Genomic DNA, 18,913 nt, shown 5'->3' with positions numbered 1-18,913 from the left:
CTCGCCATTAAGGGTATAAGACTTGCATGGATTCTGGCTGCCCAGGTGCATAACTTTGCATTTTTTGGCATTGAAGTTGAGTTGCCATGTCCTAGACCATCGCTCCAGTAGGAGTAGGTCGTGCATCATGTTGTCGGGCACTGAATCTTCGTCTGTTGTGCATTTGCCCACTGCATTACTCAGTTTGGCGTCATCGGCGAATAATGTTATTTTACCTCGAAGCCCTTCTGCCAAGTCTCTTATAAAGATGTTGAATAGGATTGGGCCCAAGACTGAGCCCTGTGGTACTCCACTAATCACCTCCGTCATTTCGGAGGGGGTGCCGTTCACCACCACCCTTTGGAGCCTACCTCCAAGCCAGCTCCCAACCCATTTTGTCAATGTGTCACCTAATCCTATAGAACTCATCTTGCTCAGTAACCTGCGGTGTGGTACGCTATCGAATGCTTTGCTAAAGTCCAGGTACACGATGTCCAGGGACTCCCCAATATCCAGCTTCCCCGTTACCCAGTCAAAGAAGCTGATCAGGTTGGATTGGCAGGATCTCCCCTTAGTAAATCCATGTTGTTGGGGATCCCGTAGATTCTCCTCATCCAGGATCTTATCTAATTGGTGTTTGATTAGAGTTTCCATTAGTTTGCTATCGATGTTAGACTCACTGGTCTGTAGTTTGCTGCCTCCATCTTTGAGCCTTTCTTGTGGAGTGGAATGACGTTAGCCGTCCTCCAGTCCAACGGGACGCTGCCTGTACTAAGGGAGAGGTTGAAGAGCGCGGACAGTGGCTCCGCCAAGACATCACTCAGCTCCCTAAGCACCCTGGGGTGCAGGTTGTCCAGCCCCATTGCCTTGCTAACCTTGAGCCTTGACAGCTCACCGTAGACACTGCTGGGCGTAAACTCAAAGTTACTAAACGGGTCAACTGAGCTAACCCTTGTCTGTAGCTGAGGGCCGAGCCCTGGCGCTTCTCGGGTGAAGACTGAGCAGAAGTATTCATTTAATAGTTGGACTTTTTCCGAATCCTTTTCCACATAGTCTCCGTCTGGTTTCCTAAGACGTACAATCCCGCCTGAGTTTTTTCTTCTATCACTGATATACCTGAAGAAGGATTTATCTCCCTTCTGGATGTTCTTTGCTAGAGACTCCTCCATGAGGAATTTAGCCTCCCTGACTGCTGTTTTGACAGCTTTTGATTTGGCCAGGTAGTCTGCTCTAGAGTCCTGCTTCCCTGATTGTTTGTAAGAGATGAATGCTTTTTTCTTCTCCTTGATCAGGTCTGAGATCTCCGCAGTAAACCACTGTGGCTTATTGTTCCTTCGCCGTTTACTTACTGATTTTACATAGCGGTTTGTTGCTTCTTGTATGGTTGCTTTCAAAGTCGACCACATGTCTTCCACGTTATCGGTTTCTTCTTGGCTTTGTAGCGCCTGGTGAACGAAGTCTCCCATTTCTTTGAAATGCCACGTGGTTTTCCAATAAACAATTTACTTGATCCCATATTGAGTTCCAAAAGGCTAAAATAAAGGGACAATGAAACAAAAGATGATCTAAAGTCCCTACTGCAAGATTACAATGCCAGCATCTATTAGACTTTGAACTATTTAACTTTTGTAATCTAACAGGGGTCCAAAATGCTCTATGCAAAAGAAAAAGCCATGTTTGTCTCATAGATGCAGACAATGTACATCTCATCCTCCAAGACCAAATTTGTGGCCATTGAGATGCTAAAATCTGATGCTTAATCTCAATGCTCCAAATATCCCTAAGACCATTTTTAGGCTTTTTTTTAACAGATTCACTAATACTTTTATACCACTGTGCGGCCTGGTGACCCAGAAAGTCCACCTGAAAGCATAAAAATTCCAGACTGTACTGTGTATTAAGACCCTACCTGAATGGCCTGCTTCAGTTGCAACCATCTAAAACTTTGTGATTTATTAAGACCAAATTTATGTTGCAATTGTGTAAAATCAAGCAGTTTACCATTTGAAATAACATCATTTAAAGTCCGTATTCCTGCCATCATCCAATGCTTCCAGATGATCTTAAAACCACTAATTTGAATCTTGGGGTTTAGCCATATAGTTTGATTTCTTGATTTACTAATAGGAGTAGCTGTTAAGTTGTTAACAAATCATAAGGTTTTCCAAGTATCCATTAGAATTCTGTTATCCTTATATAACCTGGGCATCTTGATACTAAGAACATGACAAAGATGTAACGGAAGCATGAGTTGCCATTCCAAATATAGCCAATCTGGAGTATGTTCTTTTTTTTTTTTTTTTTTATAATTCTTTATTCATTTTAAAACTTTCATCAAGTGTACAAAAATTGCAACACAATAACATAGATTTAACCACTTGTACATCTTATCATTATAACTTATAGCTGTAAATATAACCCTCCCTCTCCCATCCTGAAATCCTTTTAGTAATTTTTATTTTTCATATAATAGAAACCCTCCCCCCACCCCACCCTTATCTTACATATTAAATATAGAAATATTAGGAAAATGGCATCAATCATGACAAAAGGACGTTAATGGTTCCCAAATTTTAATAAAGTTTTTATAATTTCCATTTTGCACCGCTATTGATCTTTCCATTCTGTATATGTGGCAAACTGAATTCCACCAAAATTTAAAATTGAGCCTACTATGGTCTTTCCAGTTATTAGTAATATGTTGAATGGCTACTCCGGTCAAAATCAATAAAAGTTTGTTATTACACATTGATATCTGACTCTTTTTTCTCATAGACATACCAAAAAGTACAGTATCATAAGTTAATGCTACGTGATTTTCCAATAAACAATTTACTTGATCCCAGATTGAGTTCCAAAAGGCTAAGATATGGGGACAATAGAACAAAAGATGATCTAAAGTCCCTATATCCAGATTACAATGCCAGCATCTATTAGACAAAGAACTATTTAACTTTTGCAATCTAACTGGGGTCCAAAAAGCTCTATGTAACAAAAAAAACCAAGTTTGTTTCATAGACGCTGACATTGTACATCTCATTCTCCAAGACCAAATTTGTGGCCATTGAGATGCTGAAATATCATGCTTAATCTCAATGCTCCAAATATCCCTAAGAGTATTTTTAGGCTTTTTTTTAACCAATTCACTAATAGTTTTATACCAGTGTGCGGCCTGATGTCCCAGAAAGTCCGCCTGAAAACATAAAAATTCTATGCTAGGTTGATTATTCAAATTTTTCCATTCAGGGAACCCTGCCTGAATGGCCTGCTTCAATTGCAACCAATTGCGATTTGTGAAGCCCAAATTTATGTTGCAATTGTGTAAAATCCAGCAGCTTACCATTAGTAATTACATCATTTAAAGTTCTGATACCTGCAATTATCCAATGTTTCCAGACGATCTTAAAACCGCCAATTTGAATCTTGGAGTTTAGCCATATGGATTGATTCGTTGAATTATTAATAGTAATTGCTGTTAAATTACTGACAAACCGTAATGTTTTCCAAGTATCCATTAGAATTCTATTTTCTTTGTACAATCTGGGCATCTTGATACTGAGCACATGAGAAAGATGTAAAGGAAACATGAGTCGCCATTCCAAATATAACCAATCAGGAGTATACTCAATGAGATCCGGGAGGACCCAATACATACCTTGACGTAAAATATAGGCTTGATGGTACCTATAAAAGTTTGGAAAATTTACCCCGCCCTCCTTAATTGGTCTTTGCAAAGATGCTATAGCAATTCTAGGAGTTTTACCAAGCCAAATAAATTTTATAATAATCGAGCTCAATTTTTTATAAAAAGATCCATGAAAAAATACTGGTATCATACCCATTTGATAGCAAACTTCAGGTAGAATCATCATTTTAACAGTTTGAACTCTCCCCACCAAGATAAATGTAATGGATTCCAATGCTCACATAATTCCGTAACCTTTTTTAACAGCCTTTTTTCATTTTCTTTTACAGTCTCATCTACTGTATTTTTAATCCATATTCCTAAATATTTTAAACCATCATCCTTCCAAATGAAAGAAAAGGACTCAAACATACTTTTTAAACAATGTACATTGAGTGGAAGAAGTTCAGACTTATTCCAATTTATTTTATATCCTGAAAATTTACCGAACTTGTCTATCAAGTCTAACAAACAAGGAATGGAGGAAACAGGATTTCTCAAATATAATAAAATATCGTCAGCATAAGCAGAGAACTTATATTCCCAATCGTTACGAGGAATACCCTGTATCCCCTTTGCTTGATTAATAGCTAATAATAGGGGTTCTAATACTATATCAAAAAGCAAAGGAGATAGTGGACAACCCTGTCTAACTCCCCTATGTAAATGAAAACGAACTGACATTTTATTATTGATATATAATCTTGCCATAGGGGAGCTATACAAAGTCTAAACCATTTGAATAAATCCTGAACCTATACCAAACCATTCCAATGCTTGATACATGAAATCCCATTCCACTCTGTCAAATGCTTTTTCTGCATCTAAAGATATGGCAAAAGCCGGATCATTCATATTTTTAGTTAAATTTAAAGTGTGGAATGTCAATCTTGTGTTACTAGAAGAATGTCTATTCGCAATGAATCCAGTTTGATGTACATCAATTATATAAGGGAGAGCCTTAGCCAATCTCATAGCCAAAGTTTTAGCCAATCTGGAGTATGTTCATTGAGATCAGGGAGGACCCAATACATACCTTGACGTAAAATATAGGCTTGATGGTACCTATAAAAGTTGGGGAAATTTACCCCACCCTCCTTAATTGGTTATTGTAAAGATACTAGAGCCATTCTGGGAGTTTTACCAAGCCCAAAAAATTTAGTAAAGAATAGAATTCAATTTTTTATAAAAAGACCCCTGAAAAAACACCGGAATCATTCCCATTTGATAACAAATCACAGGCAATATCATCATTTTAACAGTTTGAACTCTCCCCCACCAAGATAAATGTAAAGAACATAAGAACATAAGAAGCGCCATCTCCGGAACAGTCCCTAGGTCCATCAAGTCTGGCGATCCGCAAATGCGGAGGCCCCGCCAGGGTTGGCATAGTTTTGGTCCCCATATCGCTCCAAGCTTCTCGTAAAGAGAAGTGCATCTAGCCTACACCTACCCATGTCACTTCATGCCACTCATAAGGAGATGTACTTCTAACTTACCCTTAAATCCTAGAATGGTGGATTCCGCAATTACCTCTTCTGGGAGAGCATTCCAGGTGTCCACCACTCGTTGCGTGAAGCAGAACTTCCTGATATTTGTCTTGAACTTGTCCCCCCTTAGCTTCAGCCCATGTCCTCTTGTCCGTGCCACATTGGACATTGTAAATAACGTTTTTTCCTGCTCTATTTTGTCAATTCATTTCAGTATTTTGAATGTCTCGATCATATCCCCTCGTAGTCTCCTTTTCTCAAGGGAGAATAACCCCAGTCTCTTAAGTCTTTCCTCATAATCCAGGTTCTCCATACCTTTCACCAGCTTTGTTGCTCGTCTCTGCATCCTCTCTAGCAGTATGATATCCTTCTTTAGGTATGGAGACCAATGCTGGACGCAGTATTCCAAGTGTGGTCTGACCATCGCTCTATAAAGCGGCATTATGACTTTCTCCGATCTACTCGTGATTCCCTTCTTTATCATGCCTAGCATTCTATTCGCGTTCTTCGCTGCCACATTGCACCGACGGCTTCAGTGTCCTATCGATTAATACTCCTAGGTCCTTTTCCTGTTCAGATTTTCCCAGAGTTGCACCTGACATACTATACTTGTGTTCCTTATTATTTCTGCCTAAGTGCATCACTTTGCATTTTTCCACATTAAACTTCATCTGCCATTTATCTGCCCAATTCTCCAATCGGCTCAAGTCACTCTGGAGTTCTTCACTGTCCTTCTGCGATTACAGTGTCATCTATCGTGGTTTTAATCTAGATTCCTAAATATTTTAATCCATCTTCCTTCCATACAAAAGAGAATGTATCAAACATGCTTTTTATACAATGCACATTGAGAGGAAGAATTTCAGACTTATTCCAATTTATTTTATATCCTGAGAATTTTCCAAAACTCTCTATCAGATCTAACAGGCAAGGAATGGTAGTGGTAGGATTTCTCAAATAAAGTAAAATATCATCTGCATATGCAGAGAGTTTATATTCCCATTCTTTACGAGGAATACCCTGTATCTCCTTTGTCTGTTGAATCGCTAACAATAAGGGTTCTAAAACAATATCAAAAAGCAAAGGAGACAAAGGACATCCCTGTCTAACTCCCCTATGCAAAGTAAAACGTTCTGATAAATTATTATTAATATATAATCTTGCCATAGGAGAGCTATACAAAGTTTGAATCATTTGAATAAATCCAGAACCTATACCAAACCAATCCAACGCCTGATACATGAATGTCCATTCCACTCTATCAAATGCTTTTTCCGCATCTAAAGATACAGTGAAAGCAGGTTCATTCAAGTTTTTTGTTAAATTTAATGTGTGAAAAGCCAATCTTGTATTACTAGACAAATGTCTGTTCGCAACAAATCCAGTTTGGTGTACATCAATGATAAAAGGGAGAGCCTTAGCTAACCTCAATGCCAATGTTTTAGCTAATAATTTTCCATCCACGTTAATTAAAGATAAAGGTCTGTAATTTGAGACCAAAATGGGATCTTTATTTGGCTTTGGCAAAACAATAGTCAAAGATTCTGCCATAGTACCTGTAATACAACCATTATTTAGTTGAAACTGATATAAATTTAGTAAATGGGGTAATAAAGAAATTTGGAAAGATTTATAAAATTCCACAGTAAAACCATCCCCACCTGGAGCGGATCCAAATCTAAGAGATTTCAATGCTGTTTCTAATTCTTTTAGTGATATAGGCTCTTCTAAACTTTTTTTTATGTGATCAGGAATTTTTGGACCCTCAATAAATTTTAAAAATTCTAAACCATTTTGTACTTTATCAGCATAAGACTCGGAAGAATACAAATCTTTATAATAAGTAAGAAACTGTTTTAATATATTTCCAATCTGAGTATGTATGTTTCCTTTATCATCCTTTATTGCTATTATTGTTTTTCTCTTCTTTGCTTTGAGATAATTTGCAAGTAATATTCCTGCCTTATTTGAATTTCGATAATACAAGGTTTGTTGAGAAAACAAATATTTCCTTGCCATTCTTGAATATAACTCATTATATTTACCCTTTGCCTTTAAAAGAGCCTGCAATGTATCTTGTTGCCATTTATCAACTAGTTTAGATTCCAAGGCCCTGATTCTCCAAAGTGCCGTCCCGATTTTAGGCAGCTGTAGGCGTCCTACAGCTGTCTAATCAGTCAATCGGGATGCACGTTTTTTTAAAAAAAAAATGCTCCCCAGGCAGGCCTGAAGGCGCCTCCGGGAGCCTAGGGAGACCCGCAAGATGCCTAAGCTCGTCTAAGGGCCTTAGGCGGGCCTTAGGCTGAACCTAGGCGGCCCTACGCGTCTCCCTAGTAGAGGAGAAGCTTAAAATGTAGGCCAGCATTTTGCTGGCCTACATTGTAAGTAGATGCGGCCGCTATACTTATCACGGCAAGGGATCTCTCTGCCGCGATAAGTATAGCGGGCTGCGGTCTGTCCGATCGCTGGCAGGAAGGGTGCCCAATCCCTCCTGCCCGAAGACGCACCCTCCCGATACTACCGACCGCCCCCCCCCCCCCGACACTACCGATCTACCCCCCCCCCGACAATATCGATTGCGGGCAGGAGGGTGCCCAATCCCTCCTGCCCAAAGACGCACCCCCCTCCCCCGGCGCTAACAACCCCCAAACCTCCACTCCACCAAACCTGTTCTTACGGCGAGATGGGTCTTGCACGTCCAGCCGGCAGACAAGCCTGGTCGAAATGAGGCGGGCCCGCCCCTTCCCGGCCCATCCCGCCGAAGCCTAAGGCCTGATTGGCCCAGGCTCTAGAAGCCTGGACCAATCAGGCCTTAGGCATAGCGGGTCCGCCCATCCCCACTTAATCTAAGGCCTAAAATCGGGACACACTTTTGGAGAATCAGGGCCCAAATATTTAATTTCTATTTCCAAATCAGAAAATTGTTTAGCCATTTGTTTTTTAATATATGCAGAATATGAAATAATATTACCTCTTATAGTAGCTTTAAAAGTATCCCATAATATTTCTGTACTAATATCTGCTGAAGCATTTATTTGGAAAAACTAAGATATCTTTAAATTAAGTTCTTCAAGAAAAGCTGAATCCTCAACCAATGTGTTATCAAATCTCCAAATTGATCTATAATTATCCTGTTCATCAAACTTAAATTTAATCCACACCCCTCCATCATCTGATAAAATAATTGGATTAACGGAAGCGTGTGTTACTTGCTGTACCAATGAATTTGATACCAAAATATAATCAATTCTTGAAAAGGACTTGTGAACTTTTGAGCAAAAAGAAAATTCCTGATCATTAAAATGAAGTATTCGCCATATATCTTTTATGTTTTAAGTTTTTTATTCATTTTTCATATAACAACAAGTGTACCACTTAAATTTATACAATTTCATTACGTACACACTTGATATTCCTTCATACATTACTATATATATAACGTATCATATATCTTTTAAATCACAAGATTGTACCAAATTATCTAACCCTAATGATTTTATATTTTTGCTTGGCTTTTTATCCATAAAAGGATCCATAACAACATTAAAATCTCCAGTTACAACTAATTTAGAAGCAACCAGTGGGAGTAATAATTGTTGCAAATTTTAGAAAAAATCAATTTGATTCAAATTAGGGGCATAAACATTAAATAAAGTCAAGGTATTGTTTCCCATGCTCATTTCAACCTTAATCCACCTTTCTAAAGGATCAAAATCTATCATTTTAAAAGAAGCTGAACATTTATTATTTATTAAGATTGCTACTCCTGCTTTTTTCCCTACTGCAGGGGCAAAAAAAACAATATTTTACCCAATCCCCTTCGAGTTTCTTTGATTCTATAGCTGATAAATGCGTCTCTTGGATATAATAAATATCAGCCTTTTGTTTTTTTCAAAAATGTAAGCATTTTTTTCCTTTTCACTGGATGATTGAGACCATTAATGTTAAGTGAAAAAATTTTAATCTCCATTATATATATTGATTATATCATATCTCTTCCACTTTTCAAAGATCAAATAATACATTAAAATATGATTACACACCATTTTCCTTATTAACTCATTTTGCGTAATACACCACATTAAGTTATCATTATATCCCTTACTATTACCCATCCTCCCCTTCCCCTCCTTAATTAATGACATTAAAAACTTGGAACCACACATATAAGTTCAGGTAAAACCAGATAAGTCCCCAACAGACAACAAATATAAATCAATTTTATATTAAATTATTCTTGTTTATATTTATCTTATGTATAATATGAAATAAAGCTGTAACCAGAAACCCCTAACCCATATTTCATGCCTCTAAAAAATACCTCTGACCTAACTATTCCAATATCATTGACTTTAGAAATTCAATAAATTACTTAATTAGGATAAAAAGTAAACATAAATAAATATATTAATGTATGAAATTGTTGTATCCTACATAATATTCATACCTTTCTAAACATTTATAATCAATTAATTCAAATGTCAAAAATGAATAAATTCACATAGTACTTAATGTAAATCCTTTGAAAGAACAGAATTAAAATAATATAATCAAAAACCAGAATGAACAAAAATAAAATAACTAGATTCACTTGTTTACCTGTGTATGTCTTTATTGAAAGTATGAATTATTTATTGGTTTATGTTTCATTTTATCAAGGGGCCAAATAAATTGTTTGTTAGAAAATCTGATGGCGTTATCATATGATACTGTATTATTTGGCATGTCAATGAGATCTAAGAGCCAAATATCTTCAAAAAATAATAAGCTTTTACTTATCATGACAGGAGTTGCCATACAGCAGATTACAAGTAATTGGGAAAGATTGAATTATAGTTTTTGGTGGAACTCTTTGTATCATATATATAAAATGGAAAAGGTAATAGCTACGCAGCAGGGGTATTTAAGAAAATTTCAGGATGTTTGGGTTCCTTTAACAAATTATTGTAAAGATTAGATACCATTTTTTCCCTTATTAGTACATGTCAAGATAGGGGGGAGGGGGGAGATTGAAGGTGGTCTTTATATAATTGTAAGAAATATTAGGAAATATTTTATTATATGAAATGTCTTATATTTTTGTTGTGAAATGGTGGGGAGGGAGGGTGTAAAACCTTTTAAATAGATAACTGCAGAATATTAAGTGCTATATTTATGTAAAAATTGTTTTTGATGTTCTGAAACACTTTGTGAGTTTTAAAATGAATAAAGATTATTAAAAAAAAAAAGATAGGCAAATGTAATCTTCAATAGTTGATAAATGAATTTTGTAAGCAAATAATTGGTCTAAGAAACCTATGTTGTATGCTTGTACGATCCATTGCTAAATGACTTTCATTGACTTTTGTTTTTAGGTGCCTGCCTTCATTAATGGAATAATGTATACCCTTGGTTTCATTTGGGCTAACTCCGAGTATTACAACCGACCATCGAGGATTATTGTTATTTTGCAAGAAATATGCAACCTCTTCATTGACATGGTACCTTTAACTTTTTTTGTATGTAGTTTTGCGTAGCCTTTACTCTGTTGTGTTCTGATAGTTAAGACTTTTATCCCTTCAGCCTGTTGTGTTCTGATAGTTAAAACTTTTATCCCTTCAGCCTTGTCACTATTGCTCTCTCTCAATAAGCGTCCATTTTTACTGCAGAGAAAGAGTGGGCAGGAGCGAGTGGGAATCACTCTTGCCCCAATGCGCCACTAGACCTCCAGGAAATCACAGTAGGCCTAGGGGGGAGTGAGGAAACGCTAGCTGCTGTCCGGTGGGGGTAGGTGTAGAGGCACGGTTACATGCTGAAGGGGGAAGACTTGAATATAAACCAAGACACCCATTTTGGGCCATTTGTTTGGTCCCAAAATCTTGATTCTTTATTTTTTTATCGTCCCTCCAGACCAGCACAGGTTTACACTCCTCTGCCAGCAGGTGGAGACTGAGGCACATTGACTTCTGGCAGTAGTACAAGTGGGATGTTCAATCAGTCTGTTCTCAGTCTCCAGCAGGTGGAGATGGTAAGCCTGTGCAGTCTTTCCTCTTGTTAGTTAGGGCCTGTGGGATCTGATTAGTGGCCTTTTTATTGTCCCTTTTTTGCAGTCTGGGCAGAGCTTGGCGGACCCTTTCAGGGATCCGTCTGACCTCGGGGGTGCCACACTCAAGTGGTTGAGTCCCTCTCCATATTTCTCTCAGCTCCCCAAATTTTCATTAGAAGTACCTTGCCACAGTCAGGCAAAGACTGCAGCTTTGAGAGCCTGTAGGGTTTGCTCCTTTGTTAGCAAAAGTCATTTTAAAAAAGGCCTGAAAGGAAGTCTTTAATTATGCTTAGTTGATTTTTATTTCTAACTGGCACTTAGTTTTTCCTCCCTAGTGGTTCACAATGATCACTTCAAAGAAACTGAAAAAATGCTCATTGTGCTCCTGCTGAATGGTTAATGCGACCGGCGTCTGCATGAAGTGCTCTGGCCGCTGTGAGGGAGAATCCTCATTGGCTTTCTTGTGCCAGTGAGCAGGGTTCCCCTTCGTTCTTGCACTGTTCGTTGGCTGTAGACAGTGGGGAAGCCCAGGCTTCCCCTACCACCCACACAGGGATTTCCCTAGCTGGCGGTGAGGGAACTTACCACCACAGCTGATGCTGCCTGCTGTTCTGCTTTAGCGACTGGGCCCATTTAGGCCTCTTTGCCACTACAGACATCAAGAGATTTTTTCGGTGGGCTTTTCTTCAGTTAAGAACATAAGAAATTGCCTCCGCTGAGTCAGACCAGAGGTCCATCTCGCCCAGCGGGCCGCTCCCGCGGCGGCCCATCAGGCCTATTGCCTGAGCAGTGGTCCCTTGACTGTTTCTTTAACCTATCTCTTACTCCTATCCCTATAACCTACCTCTACTTCTATCTGTACCCCTCAATCCCTTTGTCCTCTAGGAACTATCCAAACCTTCTTTGAAGCCCTGTAACGTGCTCCTGCCTATCACAGCCTCCGGAAGCGGGTTCCATGTATCCACCACCCTCTGGGTGAAAAAGAACTTCCTAGCGTTTGTCCTAAACCTGTCCCCTTTCAATTTCTCTGAGTGCCCCCTTGTACTTGTGGTTCCCCATAATTTGAAAAATCTGTCCCTGTCTACTTTTTCTATGCCCTTCAGGATCTTGAAGGTTTCTATCATGTCTCCTATAAGTCTCCGCTTCTCCAGGGAGAACAGCCCTAGCTTTTTCAGTCTGTCAGTATATGAGAGGTCTTCCATACCCTTTATCAGCTTAGTTGCTCTTTTCTGGACCCCCTCAAGCACTGCCATGTCCTTCTTCAGGTACGGCGACCAGTACTGGACACAGTACTCCAGATGCGGGCGCACCATTGCACGATACAGTGGCAGGATGACTTCCTTCGTCCTGGTCGTGATACCCTTCTTAATGATACCCAACATTTTGTTTGCTTTCCTTGAGGCTGTGGCGCACTGCGCCGACGCCTTCAGTGGTGTGTCTACCATCACTCCCAGGTCTCTTTTAAGGTTACTTACCCCTAGCAGTGATCCCCCCATTTTGTAAGTAAACATCGGGGTTTTTTTCCCTACATGCATGACCTTGCATTTCCCTATGTTGAAGCTCATTTGCCACTTTTTGGCCCACTCTTCCAGTGTCGTCAGATTCTTTTGTAGGTCTTCGCAGTCCTCCGTGGTTTTAACCCTGCTGTATAGTTTGGTGTCATCCGCAAATTTAATGACCTCACATTTTGTTCCCGCCTCCAGGTCATTTATAAATATATTGAACAGGAGCGGTCCCAGCACCGATCCCTGCGGAACTCCGCTCGTGACCCATTGCCAGTCTGAGTACTGGCCTTTTACTCCAACCCTCTGTCTCCTGTCTGCCAGCCAGTTTTTGATCCATCGGTGGATCTCCCCTTGCACCCCGTGGTTCCATAGCTTCTTAAGCAGTCTTTCATGTGGTACCTTGTCAAAGGCTTTTTGGAAGTCAAGGTAAATGATGTCTATGGATTCCCCTTTATCCACCTGGCTGTTTTGGCGTGAAGTTCTGCCATTTTGCCTGCGGCCTCAGGGGACCTCCCTCCTGTTTTGGAAAGACAGGAATAAGTCTCATGTGTTTCTTTTTCATCGGCAGTGCATGCCTTTTTGCCACCAGGGGATTTTGCTCCTGATTTTGGCTCAAGAAATTTAGAAATAGAACGGATCATTCGTAGCCTATAGAACAAAATTTTACTATACTGCTTATGTACTATCAAGTCCCAAATTTTTCCCTACCCCATGTTCTCTTCACTCTTTCTGTGACTTCATCTGTTCTGAGCATACCTAAAATCTATATTTTGTAATATAATTTGTACAGTCAACAGTGTTAGTGGTGAAAGCTTTAAAGAGAAAATTGAGCCTTCCTTTGCTCGTTGAAAAGTAGGTTTTAATCATGGTTCCTCCATTCAGGTCACCCCAGTTAAATCTTTTTTTATTACACTATAATTAAGCAAATATCTCAGAAATATGTCTGGTGAATTATAATTTAATGCTATTGTTCAATAAATGGTAAAAGTTTACTAGCCTGATTGCTATCAAGTTAAAATGTGTTCTTACTAATGTACTAACATATTTTGCATCCAGACACGTAACTATTTGAGCCCAGAAGAAATGATGAGAGGTTTACAAGGAGAAATAGAAGATTCAATGGACAACATCAAATTGGCTATTACAGTGTTAGAAAGATGTTACAAAGCTTATGGCTCTTGCTGTTCTAACATGTCCTATTTTTTTAAGGTGAGACAGTTTGAAATAAACTTTCAAAGTGAAAAATGTTGAATTCTTTTTATAGGCTCACTTCTGAAGCGAATTTGTTATTTTTATTTGCATCATTGAACATTAGCATAAGCCCACAACTTTCTTGTAACCCCTTCCTGCCTCTCACCCTTCCGCCCCCCCTGCTCCCCCCCCCCACACTGCTCTTCTTTGCTTCTGGTACCTGTGGTTCCCAACAGCTCAATTTACAGCACTCTTTGGAAATGGCAAGGGCCCCTTGCAGGAATTCTGTCATTCCACTTTTCACAATTTATCCCCGCAAAGCCATTGCTAAGCACTTCCACATTAACCCTGCATTAGCTGGATAACACTTCCACAGCCATTCCATAGCCTCTCAGGAAAAATCTTTAAAAATTGCTAATGCACTAACGGAAATGACTGCAGGGTGCCTTAGCATGGTCTCACTCTACCCTATTAGCACACCTTACTCTTGTGTTGGCTTAGGACCCTCAAATGCCCCAAGGTCAATGGTTTTCAAAATCTGGACAAAGTGCCAGGTTTTGAAAACCTGTCCAGACGCATAGACAGTCCTCTAAATAGAGGACATGTCCGGCTAAATCTGGATGTCTGGTAACCCTAGGACAGACTTATGTAGATATCTGGAAGAAAGGTGGGGGATGGAATTTTGAATAACTGATATGGAGTGATTATAGATATTGTGATTGTTTAGGGGGGAGGGGGATATAATTCTGAAATGGATATTATAAGATTATTAAGTGTGAGATATGGATATAAATTGTTTGTATTTACTGTGACATTTATTGTAAGTATTGAAAATAATAAAGAATTGAAAAAAAAAAGAAAAGTGGGAGAGAGGGGATATGATAGAGATATTTAAGAACTTAAGAATTGCCATACTAGGACAGACCGAAGGTCCATCAACTTTTCTAGTATTTCTCCTGTGCCCATCTCTCTGTCTTCATCATCAACACTCTTCTGCGTTCCTCTTCTCCCTCATGTCTAGCCATCTTCTGTGTCCATAGACCCTCCAATGTCTGGCATTGCCCAATGACTATCCATAGACCATTCCCATGAAGCATTTTCCTTTGTGTTCCTGTTCCTATTCTGCCATCCATTCTCTCTATACTCCCCAAGGATCTAGCATCTCTCTCCCTTCCCTCCAGCCCTACACCCCCCCCATTGGTCCAATATCTCTCTTCTCCCCAGCCCAAATCCAGCACTGTCCTTCAGATCCAGCTCTGAACACAGCCAGCAGGCAACATCCCCCACCAGGGGTCAGCATCTCCTCCCCAGCTCTCCTCGCGCCTACTACACGAACGAGCCAGCCAAGCCACACCACGCCAAAAAATTCCTTTAGCCGACGAACCCTTCCTTGATGTAATTTCTGATTAAGGCCTTGTAACAGGCCTTTGGAAAATTTTCATCATCAGCACGGCTGGCTCCTTCAGGTAAAACTGCCACCATGCTGAAAAATCTTCAGAGGCCTGCTCCAGGATTTCCTTCAGCTGACAAGTCCCATCTTGATGTAACTTCTGGTTACCGGAAACTTCAAGGAGGGGCTCTCAAGATTTTTCAGCATGGTGTTGCTGACTCATTTAGGGAGAGCAGGTGTGAGGGGAACTGGGGAGTAGATGCTGAGCTGTGGGGAGAGGGGATGTTGCCATGCTGCTGGTGCAATTTTTTGCTGTGGGAACAAGACCATTTACCGCTCCTGCTGTAAGTCGGCTACATTGTTTCCTGTTTTTGCGGGCTAACCATGGGTTGCCAAGGTTCATCGCAGGAACCCTTCATTTTATCATTCTCAAGTGTGTGGTGATGTAGGCTGTCTGCTAGATATTGTGGTTCTGAGCACTTGTCAGTCTTGCTGCTGCATTTTGTACCATTTGAATCTGCTTAATCTTGTACTTCGGATTGACAATAGAGGACATCTTGGACTTTGCCTCTATCTAGCTGGAAGACTATGAGCTTTTGGTTGTGAATATAAAGTAATTTCCCAGATTATAAAGTTTGGACCGAAGCCCACCTTTCCAGCACTCACAACATGAATGCCCAGTCTACCCTATCAGAGACCTTTTTGGCATCAAATTGAAAGAAATGTAACCCCTGGCTTGCCCCTCAGTCAAAGCTGCCGACTAAGCTCCCTGGGTCAGATACCTGAGAGCAGGGGGATTTAAAGTGAGCTGGGTGCAGGTCAGGGCCAAGCTAAATCCCGTTTGCTTCTCTCATCCAGTAAACAGCAATCTCAGTGGTTAACTTCAAATTGCTTTACTAAACAGAAATTAGGTAAACACAGTTCAAGGTGACTTGATGGTCAGTTCATCTCTAAACACACTCAATTCCAATATCAAAACGTGGAAAAATCATATGTCAGTCCAGTTTCAGTCTATTCAACTAGAATTTCATGGAAATAGCATGTGATAAACTCCTTCCTATTACCTTACAATCCAAAGTCTTTTTGCTGTCCCAATCACCTTTGTTTTCGTTCCTTATATGTCCCAATCTGGAAAAGGGGTCATTTACTAGCACAATGATGACCTGCCAGGAGTGAGGCACTTCAGCTCCCACTCCTCCTACCTGGGGTTTCTTTTCCCCCTCAAGCTGGGAACATTCTGCAGGCACCCTCTGCTCTGTGGCATACTCTATGCTCTGTAAATTTTTCCTGTCTTGGCTCCTAGGACTTCCCCCTCAATGCTAGGGACTTGGAAGTATTCAAAGTTGTTCAATCGCAAGAGGGTTGTGAAAAATTGCAAGAGGACCTTGGGAGATTGGGAAACTGGGCATCAAAATGGCAGATGACGTTTAATGTGAGCAAGTGCAAAGTGATGCATGTGGGAAAGATGAAACTGAACTATAGCTATGTGATGCTGGGTTCTGTGTTAGGAGTCATTGCCCAGGAAAAGGATCTAGGTGTCATTGTTGAGGATACATTGAAACCCTCAGCTTAAATAAACTTAAGTTTCAAGTTTATTTAAGGTTTATTATACCGCTTATCTTACTTCTAAGTGGTGTACAATTTTTATTTTTATTTTTTTTAATTCTTTATTCATTTTAAATCATACAACAAGTGCACAGAAATACATCCATTATAATTTCAATAAAACACTTGAAAATCTTTTCCATGTCATCTAGAACAAAAACATATATCCCCTCCCTCCCACCCTTCTTAAAGTAATTTAAACAAAAGCTCAACAAATAGTACACTATTAATAATTAAAAATATAATGTATACTACTAATACCACCCCCCACCCCCCATTGTGTAAATTATAAAAGATTGAGAATTATACAAACTATTAATACAAATTAATATTTACAAGACGTAACTAACATATAAGAAACAGGAGGGGAAACTCTATTAAATATTTAGGATAGCGAGACACTTAGGGGTAGTACAAAGGGGAAGAGGAATCATGTCTCAGGGGAGCCTAGAAGGCACAGTTTTAGATTTCAAAGGCATTGTGATTTGAAGCGATTTAGTTGGGGTTCTTCTCTTATATGGGTTGGGATAGAATTCCGGAGTGAGGGGGCAGTTACTGAAAAGATGGAGGATCGGATTGTATCGTAATTTATGTGGTGTAATGAAGGTAACATAGTAAATGACGGCAGATAAAGACCCGAATGGTCCATCCAGTCTGCCCAACCTGATTCAATTTAATTTTTTTAATTTTTTCTTCTTAGCTATTTCTGGACAAGAATTCAAAGCTCTACCCAGTACTGTGGTTGGGCTCCAGCTGCCAAAATCTCCATTAAAACCTACTCCATCCCATCTACACCTTCTCAGCCATTGAAGCTCTCCCCAGCCCATCCTCTCCCAAATGGCCATATAAAGACACAGATCCTGCAAGTCTGCCCAGTACTGGCCTTAGGTATTGTGAGTAAATGCTAGGATTGCGACCGAAGTGATCTAAGAAGTGTGTAAGTTTGTTGTTAAGGCCTTGAATATGAGGAGTAGTATTTTTTATGTAATTCTATTTGAAACGGGGAGCTAGTGTGCTTTGATCAGTAGTAGTGTTACATGGTCAAATTTTTTTGCTTTCATTATGAGTTTTATTGCTGTGTTTTGTATAATTTGAAGTCTTCTCAGTTCCTTTTGTGTAATCCCTTTATATAGTGAGTTGCAGTAGTCCAGTTTTGAAATAACTTGGGAGTATATTAGTATTTTGATTGATAGTAGTTCCAAAATTGTTGAAAGTGAGCGGATCATGCGTAGTCTATGAAAACACTGTTGAACTATAGCGCTAATTTGTTGATGGTATGTAAGCTTCCTATCCAAGATTATGCCTAATAGCTTTATGGAGGATACTATTTGGAGAGGTGTTTAGGGCTAACATGTTGTTGTGTAACCATTCACTTATCTGTTCTAGCTTTTGATTGATGCTTTGAATTTCAGTGAGGTTGTCTTGGTTAATTGGGTGGATGAGTTGTATGTTGTCAGTATAGGAATACATGGTAAAACCAATCGATTGCCCTAGAGTCATAAGTGGTGCCATGAAGATAGGAGAAGGGATAGTGTTGGGCCCTGTGGAATTCCGTATTCGCAGGGGGAGGTATCAGATGATATGTTGTCAACAAAAACTTTAGATGAGCGGTTAGTGAAGTAGGATTGGAACCAATCAAGTACTTGATCTGAGATCCCTGTTGAGCTTAGTCTTTGTAACAGCTGATTGTGATTGATGGTGTTGAATGCAGATAAAAGGTCAATCGAAGTAAGCATGATTGATTTCCGTTGATCTAGGTAGTATAGGATGCTTGTCATGAGTCTGATTAATGAGTGTTCTGTGGAGTGGTGTAATCTAAATCCAGTTTGATTCGGGTGTAAGACATTTATTTTTTCAACGAATTCAGAGACTTAGTTGAAAATTATTTTTTCTGTGGTTTATGCTAGAAAGAGTAGATTAGCAATTGGTCGGTAATTAGATTTGTCTGTTGTTTTTTTCCTTGAGATCCTTGATTTATAAAAAGTTAAATAAGATATTGACAAAATTTATTTGGCTTGGGAAAAATCCCAGAATTGCTTTAGT

The 18,913-nt window shown here is 39.5% G+C and overlaps 1 protein-coding gene across 1 annotated transcript in view; it reads left to right on the top strand.

Moving 5' to 3' along the window:
- Positions 1-18,913, top strand: part of DNAH17 (dynein axonemal heavy chain 17) — a 954,442-nt gene that overhangs the window by 98,987 nt on the left and 836,542 nt on the right. Inside the window, exons 8-9 of the mRNA XM_033960179.1 lie at positions 10,509-10,634; positions 13,741-13,893. Coding sequence (XP_033816070.1) covers positions 10,509-10,634; positions 13,741-13,893 — 279 coding nt within the window. The remainder of the gene's footprint in view (positions 1-10,508; positions 10,635-13,740; positions 13,894-18,913) is intronic.

Source organism: Geotrypetes seraphini, chromosome 10 (genome assembly GCF_902459505.1).
Source record: "Geotrypetes seraphini chromosome 10, aGeoSer1.1, whole genome shotgun sequence".
NCBI classification, from domain to species: domain Eukaryota; kingdom Metazoa; phylum Chordata; class Amphibia; order Gymnophiona; family Dermophiidae; genus Geotrypetes; species Geotrypetes seraphini.
The sequence above is the reverse complement of the archived record's forward strand: the minus strand, read 5'-3'. Positions and strand labels throughout refer to the sequence as shown.